Source organism: Lepidothrix coronata, unplaced genomic scaffold, assembly GCF_001604755.1.
Source record: "Lepidothrix coronata isolate B3197 unplaced genomic scaffold, Lepidothrix_coronata-1.0 Scaffold199, whole genome shotgun sequence".
Lineage (NCBI taxonomy): Eukaryota > Metazoa > Chordata > Aves > Passeriformes > Pipridae > Lepidothrix > Lepidothrix coronata.
The window spans coordinates 1,348,804-1,368,419 of record NW_016690379.1 but is presented as its reverse complement, the minus strand read 5'-3'; the positions used below and the strand labels follow the sequence as shown (position 1 = coordinate 1,368,419).

Below are 19,616 nucleotides of genomic sequence, written 5' to 3'. Positions count from 1 at the left end.
CCAGCAGATCTGCTCCTGATGCTCTGCCTGAAGCCACTGGTGTCTGAGGAGCAGCAGGCAGCCCCCCCAGCTCCTGTGTCTCCCCACAGGCACTGCCTACGTGCTGACATGTTACTTCACCAACTGGGCCCAGTACAGGCCTGGGGAGGGGAAATACACCCCCGAGAACATCGACCCCAACCTGTGCAGCCACCTGATCTACGCCTTCGCCGGGATGAACAACAACGAGATCACCACTTATGAATGGAACGACGAGACCCTCTACAAATCCTTCAACGGCCTGAAGAACCAGTATGTGCTGGGAGCAGAGGGCAGGGCTTGTTCTCCCTCTGGGCCAGGGCAGGGCAGGGGACAGCCCCGCTCCTCTGAGCACGGGGACAGTGGCTCAGGGTGTTGGGGACCTGCTGTTCACGCTTCCCACCTAAAGGACAGGGCCTGGAAAGGCCACAGCTCCACCAAAGCCTTGCAGTAACACAGGTTGCTGTCCCTTCCTTTGCAGGAACAGAAACCTGAAGACCCTGCTGGCCATTGGAGGATGGAATTTCGGCACAGAAAAGTAAAATTCAAACTATCTCTTTCCAATAATGGTGCCCTGGAAAGGGAGGGAGAATGGAAGGAGGCCCCAGTCTAACCAAAACTCTCTCCTGCTCTGCTTGCCCAGGTTCACTACGATGGTTTCCACCCCCCAGAACCGCCAGACTTTCATCAACTCCGTTGTCAGATTCCTGCGCCAGTATGGATTCGATGGGCTGGACCTGGACTGGGAATACCCCGGCTCCAGGGGCAGCCCAGCCCAGGACAAGGGGCTCTTCACTGTCCTAGTTAAGGTGGGTTTGCTCAAGGCCTCTGCTTGGCACAGCTCTGGCCTGAGCCCCAGGCAGAGGCAAAGCCTGAGCCCAGAGCCCCCGGCTGAGCCCTGTTCCTTGGCATCCCTCAGGAATTGCTGGTAGCCTTTGAGCAGGAAGCCAAACAGACCAACCAGCCCCGTCTCCTGGTCACCGCGGCTGTGGCTGGAGGACTTTCCACCATCCAGGCTGGCTACGAGATTGCTGAGCTGGGCAAGTGAGTAGCAAAGCCTGGGATCACTTGTGGGACTGCACTGGTGTCCTGCAAGTGCTGCAGTCAAAGCTGCAAAGAGCCCCTGAGGGACCCAGATGTGCAGGAAGTGGGGCCATGGCCGGGCTGGGACAGGGGGTGACCGGCCAGCGCTGGAGGAACCGTCAGCTCTGGTGCCTGAGGGGGTCAGGGCACAGCCAATGCTCTCCACAGGTACCTGGACTACATCCACGTGATGACCTACGACTTCCACAGCCCCTGGGACGGCTCCACTGGCGAGAACAGCCCCCTGTTCAGCAGCGGCAGCACCTTCAGTGTGGTGAGGACATTTTGGGAGCCTCTGACACTGAGCTCCTCTTCCTGCCAACAAAGCCTGGCACTCACTTGAACCGTGGGATTTTTACAGGAATACGCTATGAACTACTGGAAGAACAATGGTGCCCCAGCTCAGAAGCTCCTGGTTGGCTTCCCAACCTACGGAAAGACCTTCACCCTGCAAAACCCCTCCAACACTGGGATTGGGGCCCCAACCTCGGGCCCTGGGCCAGCAGGACCTTACACCAGGGAGGCCGGGCTTCTGGCTTACTATGAGGTACGTGTGGCCCTCACCTCCAGACACCCAGAGCAGCACAAACCATCCTCTGTCTTCCCAACCAAGAGTTCTGACCCCAGGCAACATTGCACAGGCCCTTTTTGGCAGGTCACTCGCTGACTTGTCCCGCTCTGCCCTTCTTTCCTAGATCTGCTCGTTCCTGAACACCGGAGCCACCCAGGCTTGGGATGCCCCTGAGGACGTGCCCTATGCCTACAAGGGCAACGAGTGGATTGGCTACGACAACACGAAGAGCTTCAGTGCAAAGGTCTGGTGGGACGTGGGGCTGTGCTGGGAAGGAGGCAGGAGGCTCCTGCAGGAGCAGCTCCTGGGGCTGATCGGGATTTCTGCCCGGCCCCAAACAGGTCGACTGGCTGAAGCAGAACAACTTTGGAGGGGCCATGGTTTGGACCATCGACCTGGATGACTTCACTGGCACTTTCTGCCATGAAGGCAAATACCCCCTGATCTCCACCCTGAAGAAGGGCCTCGGTCTGTGACCAGCGGTGAGTCCCGGCAGGAACACGGCCTTGGTGTCCCTCCAGCAGCTCCAAAGGGCAGGGGGTGCTCAGAGTGCCCTGGGGCCATGGAGAGAGGGCAGGGAGGAGGGTCCCTTCCAAACAGAATCCCTTCCCAAAGGCAAACTGCTTCCTGCTTTCTTTTCAGGCTGCAAGATCCATGAACAGTCCAGTCCTCAAGTCCCTGTAGCTCCTAAACATGGAAGGAGCAATTCAGGGGACTGGCCATGAAGATTCCAGTCCTGTTCCAACCAACAGACCCCTCTGATCTAATTGCACACAATAAGAATGATTAAATAAAGCTTTCTGCAGAAGCAACAAATCTCCCTGTTTTAACTCATCCTGACTGTTTCCATGCTCTCGGCTTCCCAGCAATCCTGTGGGCTGTGCTTGGGAACAGCAGCAATTAAAAACGCCAACAGCAGGTGTCAATGTTGCCCACTCTTCCCAGCCCTGTGGATGGAGCGATTTTCTTGGAGTCTTCTGCTAACATTTCCAGAGGAAATGTGATTGCAGGGCAGAAAGCTCAGTTCTTGTTCCTCTTTATTTAGTCTCAAACAGAGATCTGGGATTAAGAGGAATTTTTTAGCACTTTCATGTAGAAATGGAGCACTTTGATAAATCCACTCTTTTTGGCCATCTCAAGTGTTTAAGTCACCTGCTTATCTATCTAACCAAGAATTTAAGCTCAGTTTCTGTCTCTTCTGCCTTTCCTTACCAGCACAATAAACATTTACCGCAGGAAAATGGGCTTGAGGGGTCAGTTTAAAGACAGAAACTAATTGGAGCTGAGCGGGACATGCAGGGGAAGGAATAGGCCATGCAAGCCAAAACTTGATTAGGGATGCATGGAGCATCATTTAATCATGGAGCCTGGTTAAAGAGGCCTGTCTGGGCCTCCTGTGGTGATATTGCCAGTCTCTCAATGGCTTAACAGCTTTTAATAACTGAGCTGTACTTGGGGACTACTGACCTTCTTAGATAAACTGTCCCCTCTCCAGGAGTGTGACAGAACAAGGGAAATACAACCACGGTGTCAGTGGTCAAATATGTGCAGAGCTGGCCCACATCCAGCCTGGTCTGTGTGCACTCGCTGGAGCTGCTGCCACTACAATCCAGTGCCTGTAAATGGAGTCAGGAAAAGGCTCCCTCCCACCTCCCAGTCATGGAACCCCCACACGTGTCCATCAGCACATGGAGCTGATGGAGCTGATGGGGTAACAGGAGCTGTGCAGGGAGGTGGCTGGAACACCAGCAGGGCTGGCATCTGCTCAGCTGCCTCGTGGAGGGCTTTCAGAGGGGTTTGGGAGCTGGCCTGGGCCAAATTTCTCTCTGTTCCTCCAAAACAGATCGTTTGGTGTGCCTGCAGGGCGCAGGTTGCAGCTGCCGTGGGATCCATCCCGTGGGAAGCCCTGGCTGAAGATCCAGCACCGTGTAACGCAGAGCCATGGAATCATTCAGGCTGGAAAAGACCTCCGAGGCCATGGAATCCACCCTGTGCCTGATGCCCACCTTGTCACCCAGCTCAGAGCACTGAGGGCCACGTCCAGTCGTTCCCTGGACACCTCCAGGGGTGGGGACTCCACCACCAACACGTTCCATCCAGCAAATCTCTGGCATCTGGTTTCGTTCAGATTCATGGCAAGAAAGCCTTAAAGCTCCTCGAATTCCCTCCTCCTGAAGACAACAGGTCTTGGCCAGGAGGCTCCACGCAGACACTGTTCAGGACAGCCAGGAGGGACTCATCTCTCTCTGATTCTCATGACATCAGGTCCTTTGTTGAAAGGTCTCTATTTTTAAGCTGTTTTCCCCAGTCCCAACTCCTTGTTCCAACGGCTGGATCTGCTCTGCTTCACACTGTCTTCCTCTGGCATTTGGTTTCCCTTCTCTCCACAGCTCATTGAGTGGAACTAAAGAAGTGCTGATTTTCAGATACCAACCATTCCCTGCTCCCCGGGGAGATTCCTACCTCCTGCATGCACATTCCCAGAAATACCATCTGACTCACTCTGATTACGAAATGCTGCAGCCATTTCCCACCCCTCTACTTCTAGAGTGTAGTTAGCTCACCTTTTGTCCCCAGGGATATTTTTTAGGGATTTAGAAGAGTTTTTTTCGTGAGGATTTGATGCAGTGCTGCAATTGCCCATTGTATATTCTTCCCTCACAGCACATCTTTCATCTTTCCTCTTTCTCTCCTGGCACTAAACTGCTATAATTAGGCTCTGTAAACGAATCTCAAGCTTCTCTGATGTTGTGAAACACTCAAACTCGATTTCTGACCATCCTGTTCCCCAAATAGACCTTGACTCTGCACTGCAGGCATCTCCCTGACGTTCCCTGGTGCTCGGGGTGGAGGCAACGCGTCCCCCAGCTCCCTGTGGTGGTGAACTCCAGGGATCAGGGTGCTCTGTCTGCCTGGGAATGGGCTGCAGATCCTCCCACCTAGCCCCATATCCAAGTGCTAGTCCCTACATTATTGCCTGGTCTGTTGGCAGGTGAGAACAGGCCTTGGAAAGGCTCCTGTGTTCACCTGAGACAGATCCACAAATCCCTCACCTGCACGTGAACGTCTGTGCCCCAGCACAGGTGGGTGCAGGTGGGCACAGGGGGCTGCAGAAAGGTTGGATGTGCAGGGATGGACTGCACAGGGGTGTTATTGTAGCTCAGGAAATACCACATGGATAACTGGAGCTTCCTTTCAGCTGCTCTGGATGGTTCGTTATTTTTGTGGACCTTACGTTCCATGAAATTTTTTTCATAGTCTGATCTTTCAAAAATTGGATTTATTAAGGCATTTAATCTTCAAAAATCCACTTAAGATTGGTAACGCATATTACAGCCTGAACTAATATAATCTATTACTTAGGAAAATGTCAGCCCTGAGCACTCAGATCTCCAACTCCCTGCAGTCAGGGTTCCAAGGGGCAGGTTCAGCCATGGAACATGACCTGTTTTCCCCATCCATCCCACCCCGACAATCCCCATTATCAGGAAAGAACCAGATGCCCTGGATTGGGAGCTGAGACAAGCTGGGAGTGCTGGGGACTAATCCTTCACTGAACTGTGGCTGCCACTGGGCTGGACACGGACGTTGGGACACTGTCCTGCATCTCATCCAGTGCTCAGGAGCTCTGGTCCTTGCCAGGACCTCAGAGCAGGGAGCAGGAACTTCCTTTCAGCCCCGTCCTTTTCCCTCTGAACCCTTCAGAGGATGCTCTGCCCCCACACCACCATCCCAGCTCATCTAATTACTTACTAAGCTCTTTTTCTGGTTAGCCAACATCTGCCCATTTCCAATTAATCCGTGTTCACAAGCTCAATAACCTGAGCCATCTGGGGAGGTAAGAGAGATAAGCTTCCCATTAAACATTTACAGGACACAACAGGAGTACTGAGGCAACTGTTGCTGAGACAACCCAGGCAGGGAGGGGGAGCAGCTGATCCTGTGCCTCCAGCGGCCACCGTGCCAGGGAACCAGGAAAACAAAATTTAGGGGTCTAAAAACAGATGTGGACCCTCACACCCCCTCCCCAGGGCACCAGCTCCTCTCACTTACACCCACGAACGCCCTTGCTTCATCACAATAAAGGTTTTTAAAATAATTCAGTAGCATTTCGGGCCCTGGAAACCCAAGCAACCAAATAGCCTTTAAATTAAACATTCGGTCCTGAAGCAGCAGCTCCAGGTGCCCTTCAACCCACAGGGCTTAAAATAGCCCAGAAGTCAGGCTGACCCCCAGTTCAGCTTTCCTGAACAGGGTGAAACGTGGCCTCGATTCTAAGCAGAGACGTTATCTCTGTCCCCACACTTCAGCAGCCACTGGCCTTGTTTTGCAAGAACAGTTTTGTTTCCCAATCTTGCTGGATGGGGTTTATCTCCCCAGGCACCTCCACCCTTTTTCCCATTCAGAGTTTCTGGGGCAGCAAGGGAACAAGATCTTTTGCCAGTATATCCCACTCCCTCAGGTTAGTGCAGTAGAAGGGGGAAGCCTAAAAACCTTCATGGAAACGAAGGAGCCTCAGGAATGAACTCAGAAATTGAGAATATATGAGTGTGTCTCAAGATCCAGGGAGAGGGTTGGCAGATTATGTGGAGTTTAAGGGTGTGGAGTTTATGGGGCCACAAAATTCCACACTTTGAATCCTGTGTCCAGCTCTGGGCCCCTCGCTCCAAGAAAGACATTGAGGTGCTGGAGCATATCCAGGGATGGGAATGGAGCTGGGGAAGGTACAGCAGCACCTTTGAAAGAGCCTTTCCTTCCACAAGCTCCTGGATACAGGAGGTTCCTGTCCTGGGACAGGGGGTTGGAACAAGCTGATGATCTTTCAGGTCCCTTCCACCCCAAACCAGTGTGTGATTTGATGTGTCACTCTGAGTGGATTCAGCCAATAATTCTGAATATTGCAGACATGGGAGAAAACCCGTTTAGGCTGAGAACTGCTGTGAACTTGAAAGCAATAAAAGGCAAATTCATCAAAGAAACTCCCAATTACTGCTGGCCCAGGGCTGTGCTGCAGGGAGGGAACACCGGGAACAGCGTGTGAACCCAGTTCGGCTGACGGGGGAGTGGGGAAGCTGCACTGGGGGCACTGCCCTGGGTTTGATCCTGTATTCCTGGCTGTCACTGTGGGGACTCTCCTGGGGCTGGCCTGGGGCTGAGAGAGCCCTGAGAGGCTGCCAGGGCTCGGGGGGAGAGAGGGAAGCGGAAGTAAAAAGCGTTCATGTTATAATTTCTTGTAGCAGCCGTAATTCCTCCTCACGGGGCAGACCCGGGGATGGGGGTGGGAAGGGGCCCTCCTTTAGTTTGCTGACCCTTTATTTTACCCGCAGGGGAGTGAACACCCCCTTGTCCCATCCGTGGCTGGGACATGGAACATGACCTGTTTTCCCCACCCATCCCACCCCGACAATCCCCATTATCCCTGAGGAAAGGTGCCCTGGACTGGGATGCCCCACACGGAGCTGCCCTCCGTGCCTCCCTTCCCTTCCTTCCTCCCTTCCAGGCTGGATGCATTCCCTCTTCCTGGCACCCTGAACATGCTTCCCACTCAGAGCCCTTTGTTCCCATGCCAATATCCATAAAAACTGGAAAACCAGCCTGTGCCCCCCCTCCCAGCAGCACCCCTGGAGCTCCCGGGGCTCCAGCGCCCCGGTCACGGAGGGATGTCCCGGTCACAGAGGGATGTCCATCTTTGGAAGCGGCTCTGCTCCCCAGCCCCGCTCCCCCTGCCCTCGTGGGAGGCTTTTGCCGTGCTCTGTGGCTGCTCCTACGTCACTTGTTTTGCAGAAGCTCTCGCCAGCTTCCTGCTGAGGAGCTGGGCCTGCTGACGTGCAGGGAACAGCCACGTCAGGCAGGGCCGGGAAGGGAAACGCGGCCCTTTTTTGGGTGCAGACGAGAGCAGAGTCCACTGGAGAGCACAGGGGAGGGCTGAGATTCGGGAACAGCTGGGCTCTGTCAGTAACTCAGCACTAAGGGCTTAAACAACCCCCGGGATAAACACACTCCAGGGCTGGCAGACCTCCCTCTTTTTTTTTTTTTTTCCTCAGCTCAGCACAATATTTTCCTTTCTCTTTTAAAAACGTTGTTTCGCTGCTAATAATTAATTGGAGTGGAATGCTTTTCCAGGGTTATATTTGGATTTGCTTCTCCAGTGGTGCTCCCCCATCCCACCCTCTCTAAGGCAGCTGTGTCGTTTTTTGGAAGTGGAAAGGGTCGTTTGCCCTCCACAAAACTTGGGAGGTTCGTGTCCCGAGGCAGAGCCTAAACTGGGGCACTTTTGGGGGATCCAGCAGGCTGTGTGTGTGGAGAAAAAAGAGCTGGAGTAGCAAAGCAGAACCACTTCATAACACACCTTCAGTCTGGGGCTTCGAAATGCCTGGAAAAGGGGGATTAAAAAAAAAAGGGGGGGCATCAAATCAGAGCACGCTGACAGTGGTGTGTTATTCAGAGCGGGTTATATATTTGCTCAGGTGTTTGGAAATCTGAGCAGTTTACAACAAGTCTTTAAGACAGGCTGAAGTCAACCCCCCACCTGACTGCTCCTCAGCTCCTGGGAAAACCCCAAGCCAGACGCAGAGTCCCTGGCAAGGCACCTTTCCCCGGCACACACGTCCTACCTGCCCGGCAGGGCTGTGCTCTCCCTGCCTCCCCTGCAGCTCTGACGTGGCTGCAAAGTTCCTCCTTTCATGTGGGTGGCTGTGAGATAAGACACACGCTCTGCTCTGGGCCTACGTGGCATCGCTCAAAAAAACCCAAAGAAACGGGGGGAAAAAATCCACCTCCCAAGGTTCCAGGGCTGGGAGGAGGAGGAGGGAGTCACCTGGGAACAGATCCCACCCCGGCACAAACAGCCCCAGCTGAAGGACAGTCACGGTGCTGCTCAGCTGGAAAGTCCCCGTATCCCGAGCCCGATCCAGGAGTGTGTTGCCATCATTGGGATCACACCCAGGGCTTTCATCTTATCTGGGAACCTGCTGAGCAGGGTCAGAGAGCAGGAGGCAAAGTGGGTCCATCAGGAAGGCTGCTGGTTTTCTCACGTTGGCCGTGGTGTGGTCAGAACCTTTTCTGTCCCACGTGTGATGCCTTTCTTTGCATAGTTAAAGCTGCATAAAGTGTCATTAGGCAGCCCCGTGTAATTAAGACAATCATGTAAGGTAAGCACCCCACAGAGTAATTGTGGCCAATTTTTCGCATACCCAGGGGCATTTATAGAGTCCAAGGTGGCCCTTCAGATGATTTACTTGCTTACATGTCTCTGAAGCACTCAGATGCCTCTAAAGGCCTCAGCTTAGGTGTGTCTCAGGTGACACCTTTGAAGTGGACACCCTTGTTCTGCTCCTGCTGGGAAAAAGCTGGCTGGAGAAGAACTCTTTTTATTTTCTTCCTTGTTCCTTAAAAAAAAAAAAAAAAAAAAGAGGAGTTTTTTTGTCTTGTTTTAGTTCTGAAGGAGACAGAACCTGAGATTCTGGGTGGGAGTGATCCAGGTCCAGGTGGGACACACCAGAAGAAGGGACTGACATGGAGAGCTGTCACCCCACAGGTGACTCTAGGCAGAGGCTCACTTGCTGCCTTCCTCCCTTGCTGTTTGGGGAGAAATTCCAGCCTGGTTCTGAGAAACCTTCCCAACAAAACGGTGCTGATGTGAAAAAACTCCCTTGGAGTGTTTGGTTTGCAGTGGAAGGACCTGCCTGTTCTCCAGCTGACTCCCGTGTTTCAGACCCGAGCGTGGATCTGCAGAGCCAGTTCCTGTTTTCAGTTTTCTGCTCAGCAATAACCTTTCTTTAATTAAAGTCTCACCCCTTGCAGGAGGGCAAGAAAAGCCTCAAACATGAGGAGACTTGTGCCGAGATCTCAAGCGCTGGCAGCTCCGAGCTGGAATTTCTAGTGGGGGAGCACAACAGTGGGAGCACAATGTGGCCTTGCTAGAAAGAGGGAAAACAGCCATTTATGGCTGACAAGTGTGGACAGACGCCAAGGAAGGGCCCTCCCGGGCTCTGGAGCAGGCAGGCTCAGGGCTGGCAGTTATTCTTAGCTGCTTTGTGTGACCAAGAGGCCTCCAGCTGCCTGGTCTCTGCGAAAGCTGCTCCCCTCAGGAGCACTCCTGAGAAGAGGGAGTGGAAGGCTGGAATTTGAGACCCTTTTAAGGTCTGTTTACTCTTCCAGCCTCCGCAGATTTCAAGGGCATGTGCGGGAGGCCAATCTGAACTGGTTATCTCGGGGAGAGCTGCAGGCACAGGAGGGAGTGGAGATCCCAGGAGCCCCGTCAGCCACGACTAATGGGGCACATGGGAATGTTTCCCTGCTCCACTGGGCCATTTCCATCCCGAGGCTGAGAAAGGCCCCTCTGCAGGGACCAGAAGAAAACAGTCCTGGGCTCTGTGTTTTCTTCTGGCTGTTGCTCCAGGGAAGCTGGAAGGTGATTTTCCCCTCCCTTCCCCTCCTGTGCAATGTTTGCTGCGGGGAGACCTTCTCAGCATCCATCCTCTTTCTGGCAGGAGCTGCCTCACAGCAACATTCCCAGCTCCTTCCCCTCATTGGCAATGCACCTTTCCAGGCTCACAAGTCTCCAGGTGCTTCCAGAACGGGAAGTGAACCTCCCTGTGCAGCAGGAAACTGAGGAAGAGCGAGCTGGAGCAAACCAGGAGCGGGCGGGTGGGAGCAGCAGGATCAGCCCTATGGAGAGTGTTCCAGCCAGCTGGGAGGAATGGGATGGGGACACAAGGGATTTCAGCTGGCTGCACACCTTGGGATGGGTAGCAGGGATCTGGTTTGTTTTTGATCCTCCAAGAGGCTGAACAGAGTGGAAAACCTCGATGGATGTCCCCAGAACCCTGTCCTGGAGGTCACAAAAGCCCGTGAGCTGGAATTCCTGTTGGACCCTGCCGTGGTATCCCCAATTCTGAGATCCAGATTTCCCAAATGCTGGTGATCCACCCCTTTGGGCAGCAACTTAACCATATTCTTGGCTTCCAAATCATGGGTTACCAACAGGATTTTGCATCCAGACCCGAGCCTGCTCAGGGAGAGCAGACACGGTGTGGGCAGGTCCCAGCCCTGACACAGGGGCCCATCGGTACTGGAGCTGCTGGGAGTGTGTGACTGGGTGGTTTGGAATCTCAGTTTTGGGGAGACATCCCACTTCAACCTCTGGCTCCTTCACAAACCACTGGCCTGCCCCAGGCAGGGCGTTCTGCTCTCCTGGGACTCAGCTGACCTCCTGGGAATCGGGGGGAGAAACAGCATCTGACTTTGTGGGCTGGTTTTGGGGGTAGCTGGGTTGAGAACACTTCAGGTGTGCAGGCCTTGGGGTGCCCTGTGCAGGTCAGGGGGAGCTGCTGAGCCCTCTGTGTCCAGCCAGGACGGGGCTGGCTGGGAAGGGAAGCAGCAGGACACATCCTGATCAAGCAAAGGGGTCAGTCCCTGCCTGGCACCTCTGTCCCTGTGCCCTGTCTCTGCCCACAGACCCAGCTGTGCTTTCCCAGCTGTCAGGAAGGTTTCTCCAGAGCCCTGTGTGTAATTCCCTCGGAGTGAGGGAATTACAGGAAGGGAAGGGAAAAGTGAGTTATTGTCCTCACTGTTTTTTCCAATCCTTTTGTTTTCTAAGGAATGTGGCTGCAAATCCCTGCTGCCAAAGGCTCTGGAGAGTCCTGCTGTGATGACAGGCCCTCCCTGGGGCTGCTGTGCCCAACAGGGAGCTGTGTCAGCCACGGTGTTGTTTCTTCTGCAGCCGGGGGGCTCCTCCCCTTGTGATACAGCTCACCCCCCTCTGCACCCAGAGCCTTCTGCTCTCCTTTGCACAGCCTTTTCCTGGTGGGGAACAGTGTCCATAGGCTGGATTTCCAGTTGTTCTTGGCACAGCTGAGCCACCCTGTTTGTGTCTCGGTGCCTGCTCAAATTCCAGAGGTGCCGAGAGATCCCAGACGGCTTCGCTGCCCTCCCTGTGGAGACAGGGACAGAGCTGTCTGGGGTGGGAGTGGGACTGCCCCTGCCATTACTGCTGGGTGGGGAGGGGCAGGGCTGGGGTATAACTGGGCTCCCCAAAGCACTAATTACAGTGTGAGATAGTGGTGCAGGACAACCACTCCAAGGATTTTTTGGGAACGCTGCTCAGCAGCAGTGGATGGAGCAGCCTGGGCCGGTGGCTGGTCCCTCGTGGTCACCTCTGCCCTTGCAATGTCCTTGGGGCCATCACATCCCCGGCACACCTCAGGGCAGCCTCCTGGGGACTATTGCCAGGATACTGAAGTTATGTTTAGCTCAAGCAGGTTTAAGTGTCCCTGGTTCGTTCCCAACCTGCTTCCACTCGGAGCTCTTGGGTTTTTGTAAAGTGAGACCAAAGTCCTGAGCAGACACTGAGCAACAGATCAAAACCTTGGACAGGCACCAAGATCTGACCTGAAAATGGCTCAGGAATCCAGCTCCCACCTCCTCCCCTCAGCTGTACACAGATAAAATCATGACTCTCTTCATTTCCTGAGTGGAAAAATGCCCCCAGAGCCTCTGCCAAAGCCTTGCCTGTTGCTCGAATGCCAAAATATGAAGGGGGAGCTTATGAGCTGCTCCTGTGAGTAACAGACGTGGCTCTAACCCGAAATTTGGGGTCCAAACGCAGCTGAACTCTGTGTGCAATTCAGACCCAGGCTTTTGAGTACATGACCCCTACTTGAACAGCTCCCACCCCCAGCAGTGCAGGGCCAGCTCCAGCTCCGTGCCCACATCCCAGCTCGGCTCCGGCCTCCCGGGCTTTCTGGAGTAACAGAACGTTCTGTGGGACTTCGCAACAGGCAGGGTGGAGAAAACCACATCTGCTTCCTCCTCGGAGGCTGCCAGACAGACAGACAGAGACGTGTGAAGGCTGATACTGAGCCTGCCCGTGCTCTGATGCTCGGCTGGCCCTTGGAGTTCCCTGCGGAGCAGCCGGGCTGTGGTTTGGGAGAACACGCCGGCCGGGGGGGACTCGTGGATGGTGGGGAGGTTTGCAAAGCCCCGGAGGGTGAGTCCCTGTGGGACACCCTGCCCTTGCCTCCCCCTGCCCAGGTGCAGCACCCCACCAAAACCAATTAGCCACCTTCGCCAGGGAGGGCGAGGAACCCTTGGGAACAGCCTGGAGCAGTCCTGCAAGAGTCCACCTGCTACCCAGGAGGTATCTCTCCAAGCTGGGATCAGCTTGGGAAAAGGCACCACCCAGACCTAAGCTCTGGCAGGGTGTTGCCCTGCTTTATCTGGGCCTCTTTGTGCCCTAATTGCTGTTTGCAGGGACTGGGATCTTTGCTGGGCCCTGGGAAGCAATGGCCTCTTTCATATTTGTGGGTGTAGCCTGAGAAGCACCCCAAGGACCTTCTCCCACTGTCCCTGCTCTCCCACGCTGGGGCCTGGGCCAACAGGGAAGCACAGAAGTCCACCCTGGATTTGCAGTCTGGGCACAGGGAGAGGGGTGGATTGGGCAGAGCTTTAGCTGTAGATTATTCCTGACATAATCCAGGCTGGGCAGTTGAGCTGCGGACTAAGAAGTGGGCTGGTGGGGAGGGAGAGGAGGGGAAGCCGGATCCATCTGGCCAGATCCACAGTCTGTGAGGGGAATGAGATCTGGAGCCAGCCCTGACCAGGTCAGCGTGCCATGAACTAGAGCAGGCCCAGATCTGAAGCCCTAAACCTACTTGTCTTCTCTTCTGCTAAGCAGCACCTGCTACACCGAGTCTTTGAAGTCTGCTGGGACTGACTGGATCCCTTCAGCCTGGTGGGAAAGCACAGAACTTCCCAGAAAGGTCCCGTTTTCTGGTTGACACTGCGTCATACAAAACCCTCGAGCAAAGGGCTCCGTGGTGGCAGCTCAGGTCTGTGGTGCCACAGTGGAAATCGCTTTAATCTGTGACCGTCTCCTGCTCTTCCCCTCCGAACTGGGGGTAAATAACCTGCTTTTCACAGCCTTTCAGAAAACACATTCAAGCCCAGCAGAGACTCGGGGCGGCTCTGAACAGGGTCAGTAAATTCACTTACCAGCTGCTCCAGCCACAGAGCCTTTGGTGCTCCTGCCCTTGTTTTTGTGCCGGTGATTGGGGTTGCCATGGAGCTGCACCAACGTTCCCCTGGGTTAATGCTTTATGAGCAATAAACGCAGATTTCGGCAATGTGCTGCCTTGGCAGCTCCTCACAGCCTGGCTGAGCTGGAGTTTGGCAGCCGAGTCACATTCTCACCACCTAAAAAAAAAATCCCGTCCTGTGGTTTCAGCCAGAGGGGTTCGTTGGTTTGGGTTTTTTTTTAACTTCTTGTTTCTAAGAAAAGAAAAAAAATCCCTTTTTCGTAGCACGGCTGCGTGTCAGTGGAGTGTGAAATCCCTAAATATATCCCTCCCTCCAGCCTCCCTTAGAAGGAAAGGTGTGAGAGAGACCCAAGGAGGAAGGTTTGCCCGAAAAATGCTGGGAAAGGGGAGGAATGCTGGCCCCTTATCCCATTATCCCAGCGGGCAGCAGCACCGGCACAGCTCCCTGTGTCCTGCCTGGGCTTTGTGGCTTGGAACAAGACACGGCACCTCTGGCCTGGAAACAAGACCTGGCATCTCTCAGGCTCAGTTTTGGGCCGTGCTGGCTGTGCCTCTCCCAGGTCAGACCCCAAACCCCCTCGAGGATGGTTTTCCGTGGGTGCCTTTGCGGTGCTGAGGAGGATTTGGCTCCCATGTCCCGAGTTATCCCTGGGTTTGCCACCACAGTTAGCGCTGGGTTCACCTGTTCCCAGGTGTGTGTGTGGGGGGGAAATGGTGTTTTGACTGGAGTCAGGATTTATTCTGGGAGTTTCCAGAGGGGAAAGAGCAGGGCTAGGTGGCCACACCCCAGGGTGCTGCGATAAGGGACAATTACCAGGGGCAATGGCCTCTGCGGCCCAGCTGTGTCTCACACGTGCTGTTTACCCTGGGCTGGAGCAGGACTGGGGGAAGATGTTATCGCCAAGGGCTGCTGAAGGGCAGAGGGGTGGAGCAGGACCAGGGGATGTCCAGGGCACGTCTCACTGCAGTGCCTTATCCCGGAGCTCTGCTGGTCCTGGTTTCCAAGAGAGAACCAGGGCTCTGGACTCGTTTTATCTCATAAACCAACAAGCCTGACCCAGGTTTCACAGCTGACAACTTTCCCTGGCCCTGACTGTGCAAACACCTCCATCCCCACCATGCCCCAGGTCCCCTGGCCCTGTGCCAGGGTCCCCTTTCTACCCCCTCACAGGGACAGAGGTGGGTGGAGGCCATTGCATCCTGCAGAGAGGATGTGGAAAAAAAACAATAACCAAATGCAAAGAACAGGAAACCACCTCAGAAATCAGCGTGAGGTCAAATCCACCGAGGCGGCTTCGTGAGGAGCCAAAGTCTGAGGCTTCATCTCTGCTCAATGATATTGAGCTTTGAACAAACGTCCTCTTGAACCATCAACATGGTCCAGCAGAAATCTGGTGAGACCAAGGAGAAAAGTCCTGTGGCAGCTGGAGCTCAGCACCAGTGGAAAACTAGGTCCAAAGTCCTAAGGAGTGTGAAGAAAAGCAACGCTTTCTGCTGTTACTCCCTTGAGTACAGCAATGTTTGCTTCCCAAAATACCTCTGAACAGATATGACAGGGTCAGATAGGTTGTTTTCCATGAGGGAACAAGGCAGGCAGCAAGGGAAGTGGAACAGAGGGAGGGTGTTCTGTGAAAGAGGGCTCTGAGGAACACTGTGGTCCCTCGCTGCAGCCCTGGGCTTGGGCTGCAAAAGCCACTGTGTGCAAGTGCTGTGGGGAAATCCAGCTCCCATCCACACAGAAGCAGAGGGGAGTATTTAAAGGTCCTTGGTAGGACAAATGGAACTGCCTGGACATGCCCAAAATGTGTCCTGACCTGTCCCGTCCGCACATCCCGAGGTCCCAGGAGTGGGATCCGGTTACAGGCGACAAAGAGCAAACAAAGGGTCGAGCTGACAAAAGACAAAAAGACATCCAGGCACCACAATAGGTGTTGAGGTGCTGAGCAGAGCCCAGTGCCCTGGAGCCAGGGGGGAGATAAGCTTTGAGGAGCCTGGTCTGCCTGACCTTGGTCTGGACTGCCGGGAATGGGGACGTGCTGGAGAACATGGGCTGAGGGAGCAGCTCGTGGGTTAAAGGGGGTTTGTTTTCTGCCCCTGCCCTCCCTCTCCCCCCAGTCGCATTTCACACGGTTCAGTCACGGCCTTATTTCACAACTGTGTGTTTTGAAAGGACTTATTAGCTATAAGTGTAGGCTGGGCTTTAGAGTCTTGCTTTATTGTTTACCCTGCCTGCTAGGCCTGTTTCTGGGGTCAGACCCGGGTTACCAATTACAGCTGTGATTAAACATATTAGCCCAGCTTACCCCTGGGCTTTTTTCCCCTTAAATTCCCAGTGATTGTGCTTAACTGGTGTTAGCAACCAGGTGGCTGCTGGCACTGCAGGCACAGTTGTCTGTGCCTCCTCCGGCACAGCCACGTAATGAGATTTGAGCCGGCCCAATACATCTATTATTTTTACAGTTCTGGACTGTTCCCAGAGGTTCCCCCCCCCTTAACTTAAAGAAAGCCAGCCCTTGGCTCCTCAAATCTCCACAGATAACCTCCAAACCCTCCCCAAAGGCTGGGGGGACTGGGAGGGACCCGGCTGGGGGAAGTGACAGCTCGTTTAGCGATCTGGGGGACACGTCTAACGAGGAGGATTTGGATGTTAATTCTTGATTCTGTGGAACTATTTTCCTGCCTGTAACAGGGGGTGCAGACTGCCACTGTGGCCGTGTGACAGCTCTGATGGTGTTCCAGGACGGCTTGAAATTGGGGTTTGTGTCTCATGCCTTATAAACTTGAGCCCAGCAGAATTAAGGGTGTCGTCACCCCCAAAAAAGCATAACGAGCCCGAGTGCAGCGTGGGAACTGTTGCCTTTTAGGTGAACATAAAACACCACGAGTTGCTGACTTGCAAAGCCTCAGTCCCCGTGAGCAGCCTGGGCTGTCCCTGCCGAGTTTTAACCCTTGATTGAAAGCCAAATGTTCCCCTTTTATTGTAAGATTTCCAGCTCGACTGGTTTTGAGCCTCATTTGGATAAACAGGCCCAGAGTGTTTGAAAGCCTATCCGAACTCCTGATTCCTGTCAAACCAGTTACAGACCCAGCCTGGCCAATCGCTGGGGAGAAGTTTATTGGGTTTGGGTTGTTTTTTTTAAGTTGAAATCTAAATGCTCTCAGCCATTTCCAGCTAAACACAGGGCGGAAACTAATCCAGCCAGAACAGCATTAAACCCAGCTCTAACTTCTCTTCTTAGAATGAATTTTATTTTCTAATTGTTTGTTTGCTCTGTAACTCCTCAAAGCAGTTTGAAAGCGTGCATTAAGCCTCATGCCCTGTCTTTAAGACTGCAGCCTTGTAACAGGGCCAGAAATTATGGGCACATAACCCGCTTAGAGGTCCTTGAGCTCCACAGGAAATCTCCTATTGGAAGGGCTTAGCAGAGACAATCAGATTTGGGAGCCCAGGGCCTGTGTCCCACCAGATGAACACGCACCAGACAAAGGCCCTGAGCTGGGCACTGGGAGCCTGTGGAAAGGTGGTGACTAAGGATAAATGGAAGATCTGAATTTGGAGAATGGTGCCACCACTTACTCCATCCCTGGCAGAGCAGGGGGGACCAGGGGAACCTGCCGGCCCAGGGTGGCTCATCAGCAGCACTTAATGAGCACAGTTACCCCTAATGGCAAATAAATAGCCCTGGCTATGAGTGCTATTCTTGGCAGGCTGGAGGACAGACTTGCTACAACTACTGTCCAGTGACTCAGGACTGGTTGATACCATCCAAGTATTCCTTTTGGATGGGAGAAACCAGCCCTTCTCCCTGTTCCCAGCTGGTCTGGTTGGATGGCGAGCTCAGCCCAGGCCTCTCCCGTGGGTTTGGGAGAGCAAAAAAAAAAATAAATAAAAGTTGAGGGTTTCTTTTCGCCGTGGCTTTTCCTGCTGTCTTTGCACAAAGGCATCTCCCCCGGGATGGTTCCCCTGCTCCCCGGGTTTGTGCTGACGGTGGCTGTGCCCACGCTCTGGGAGCGTGGCTGGCTCACAGCACAGGTGTGTTTAAAGCACTGGGGCTCTGCGTGGACAGGCTGGGGCTGGGTGTTTATCCAGCCTCATCCAGGGGCCTCTGGCTGCAGGATAACCAACCCCCTGCAGCGTGCTGGGCTCCGGGTTTCACAGGCCCCCACGGGCTCTTTCATGTGTGTTGCTGACTTAAGGGGAAAAAAAAAAAAAGTCCTTAGACTTTAATCCTTGGGTTTATTTCAAAGCTTACAAAGGCAAATCTGGTTTATAGCAAGAGATTTGCTTGATTTCTTCTGCTCTGTGGATGAATGGAGTGGCAGATGGAGCAGGGAGGGGAGGACTCGGGGAACCCTTGGCTCTATCTCCTTGCAAGCTTGACCCCACCCTGTGCCTGCTGCACTTGCCTTCGAGCTGCACAGAGCACGAAACGGGGTCAGCACAGAGCCCTGCTTGGCCAGGATCTGTTATATCCACCTCTTCTATGACTTCAAAAGCCATTTTCTTCCTCTGAGCTCTGGCTCGATGGTCACACTTTGCTGCACAGCCACCGGCTCGTCCTGTGGGTGTGACACCCTGTGTGCAGTGTGTGCACCCAGGAGTGACAGGGGCGTGAGTAGAACGAGCTGCAGACTGCAAGCAAAAGGCCTCAAAAAATCCTATTAGACCCTGGAGCCATGGGAAACAATTGGAGTTTGAGAGCTGTGTGAAGAGGTGCTGGAAAGGCTCCCGCCCTGTGACATCCCCCCTTTTGAGGGGCATGGGTGGGTGATGCTCTCACTGCCCCTTGCCAAGAGTGGTGCCCACATGGGACAGGACCCCGAGGGGCTTGGGGAGAGCCCCACTGATGTGGGATGTGCTGGGGCTGAGCAGCCCCAGGCTCATCCTTATCAGGGAGCACCTGATAAGCAACAGGAGCAGCACTGTGGGAACGCTGCTCCACGGGCACAGGCAAATCCACAGGAGCTCCTTCCCTGCCCCATCTGCTCCAGTTGCACCCACTGCTTGTGGAGATGCCAAATGAGGCCCCAGCCACTGGAGGAGAAAGAGATCTCACTGGGGATCACATCAGAGCTGTGGCTTCAGATCCTCCCCCGGTGCACGCTGAGGAGGCATCTGGGGCTGGGAGACAATGGCCTGGAACAATCCCGGTCCTCTGCCAGGGAATATTCATTCACAGTTCAGTCCTGGTTTGATACTAACTCTCTCATGGTTGATCAAAGCAAAGGCAAGCAAAGAGCTTGGCCTCCCACTGTTCTTTAGCTCCGGGCCAGTTTCAGCAGGAGCTGGGCCAGTGTTTCTGCTGGGCAGCGTGGCTGGGCAGCTGGGCCAGCTGGGCCAGCTCCCGGCATTGTCGTGGCTTTAAGGTGCTCCTTCATCTCCCACAGCATCAGGGCTTGTGCTGCTTCTGCTCTCCCCTCCTGCTGGGCTGGAGGAGGCACCTGAGGACATTCTGCTCCGTGCCTGCCTTGGCTTGTTCTCCCTGCTCCGTGATGGGACACGTCCTCCTGCGTCCCGCTCTTCCTCTGGCCTGGCTTTCGGCTGGCAGGAGGCACCAAGTCCCGGGGTGTCTGTCCTCACCCCTCACCCCAAACCCTCCTCAGGCAGCGAGATGAAGGTGATCATGGCAGTGCTGCCCCTCATCTCCCTCACCTGCCTGGGACAGTGCAGGCAATGGCAAGTTCTCCCTGCGCTCCTCGGGGATCTCTGGAAAGGGTTTGGACTTGTCTGGGAGACAAGGATCTGTGAGTGTGTATTGGGGAAGGAAATTTGGTGATGGAAACATTGCTGGGGAGAAAAGACCCCCTGTAGGGGGGTTTCTCTAGGGTCACAAAGGGCACCTGGGCTGCTCTGGCATCTGGAGGAGTGTTTTGGAAGGGAGACCTTAGAGCCTCTTCAAAGGGGC

General features: G+C 54.3%; 2 protein-coding genes across 5 annotated transcripts in view; one reads left to right on the top strand and one right to left on the bottom strand.

The window, feature by feature from the left end:
- The window catches only part of LOC108505772 (acidic mammalian chitinase-like), a 4,855-nt gene extending 2,371 nt beyond the window's left edge, over positions 1-2,484 (top strand). Inside the window, exons 2-10 of the mRNA XM_017832073.1 lie at positions 34-291; positions 500-556; positions 662-827; positions 938-1,062; positions 1,270-1,375; positions 1,463-1,648; positions 1,797-1,916; positions 2,014-2,154; positions 2,315-2,484. Of these exons, the coding sequence (XP_017687562.1) occupies positions 34-291; positions 500-556; positions 662-827; positions 938-1,062; positions 1,270-1,375; positions 1,463-1,648; positions 1,797-1,916; positions 2,014-2,148 (1,153 nt within the window). The 3' untranslated portion in view covers positions 2,149-2,154; positions 2,315-2,484. The remainder of the gene's footprint in view (positions 1-33; positions 292-499; positions 557-661; positions 828-937; positions 1,063-1,269; positions 1,376-1,462; positions 1,649-1,796; positions 1,917-2,013; positions 2,155-2,314) is intronic.
- Positions 1-19,101, bottom strand: part of LOC108505822 (acidic mammalian chitinase-like) — a 26,238-nt gene extending 7,137 nt beyond the window's left edge. Inside the window, exons 1-3 of one of the 4 annotated variants that reach the window (XM_017832174.1) lie at positions 19,097-19,101; positions 16,593-16,598; positions 14,996-15,003 (exon numbers count right to left, since the gene is read on the bottom strand). In XM_017832174.1, coding sequence (XP_017687663.1) covers positions 14,996-15,003; positions 16,593-16,598; positions 19,097-19,101 — 19 coding nt within the window. Of the gene's footprint in view, positions 1-3,678; positions 4,119-4,236; positions 4,332-5,425; positions 5,445-14,995; positions 15,004-16,592; positions 16,599-19,096 lie in introns of those variants that run through there. The other 3 variants (XM_017832177.1, XM_017832176.1, XM_017832175.1) reach the window with 3 other exon arrangements.
- Between the last annotated feature and the right edge of the window lie 515 nt (positions 19,102-19,616).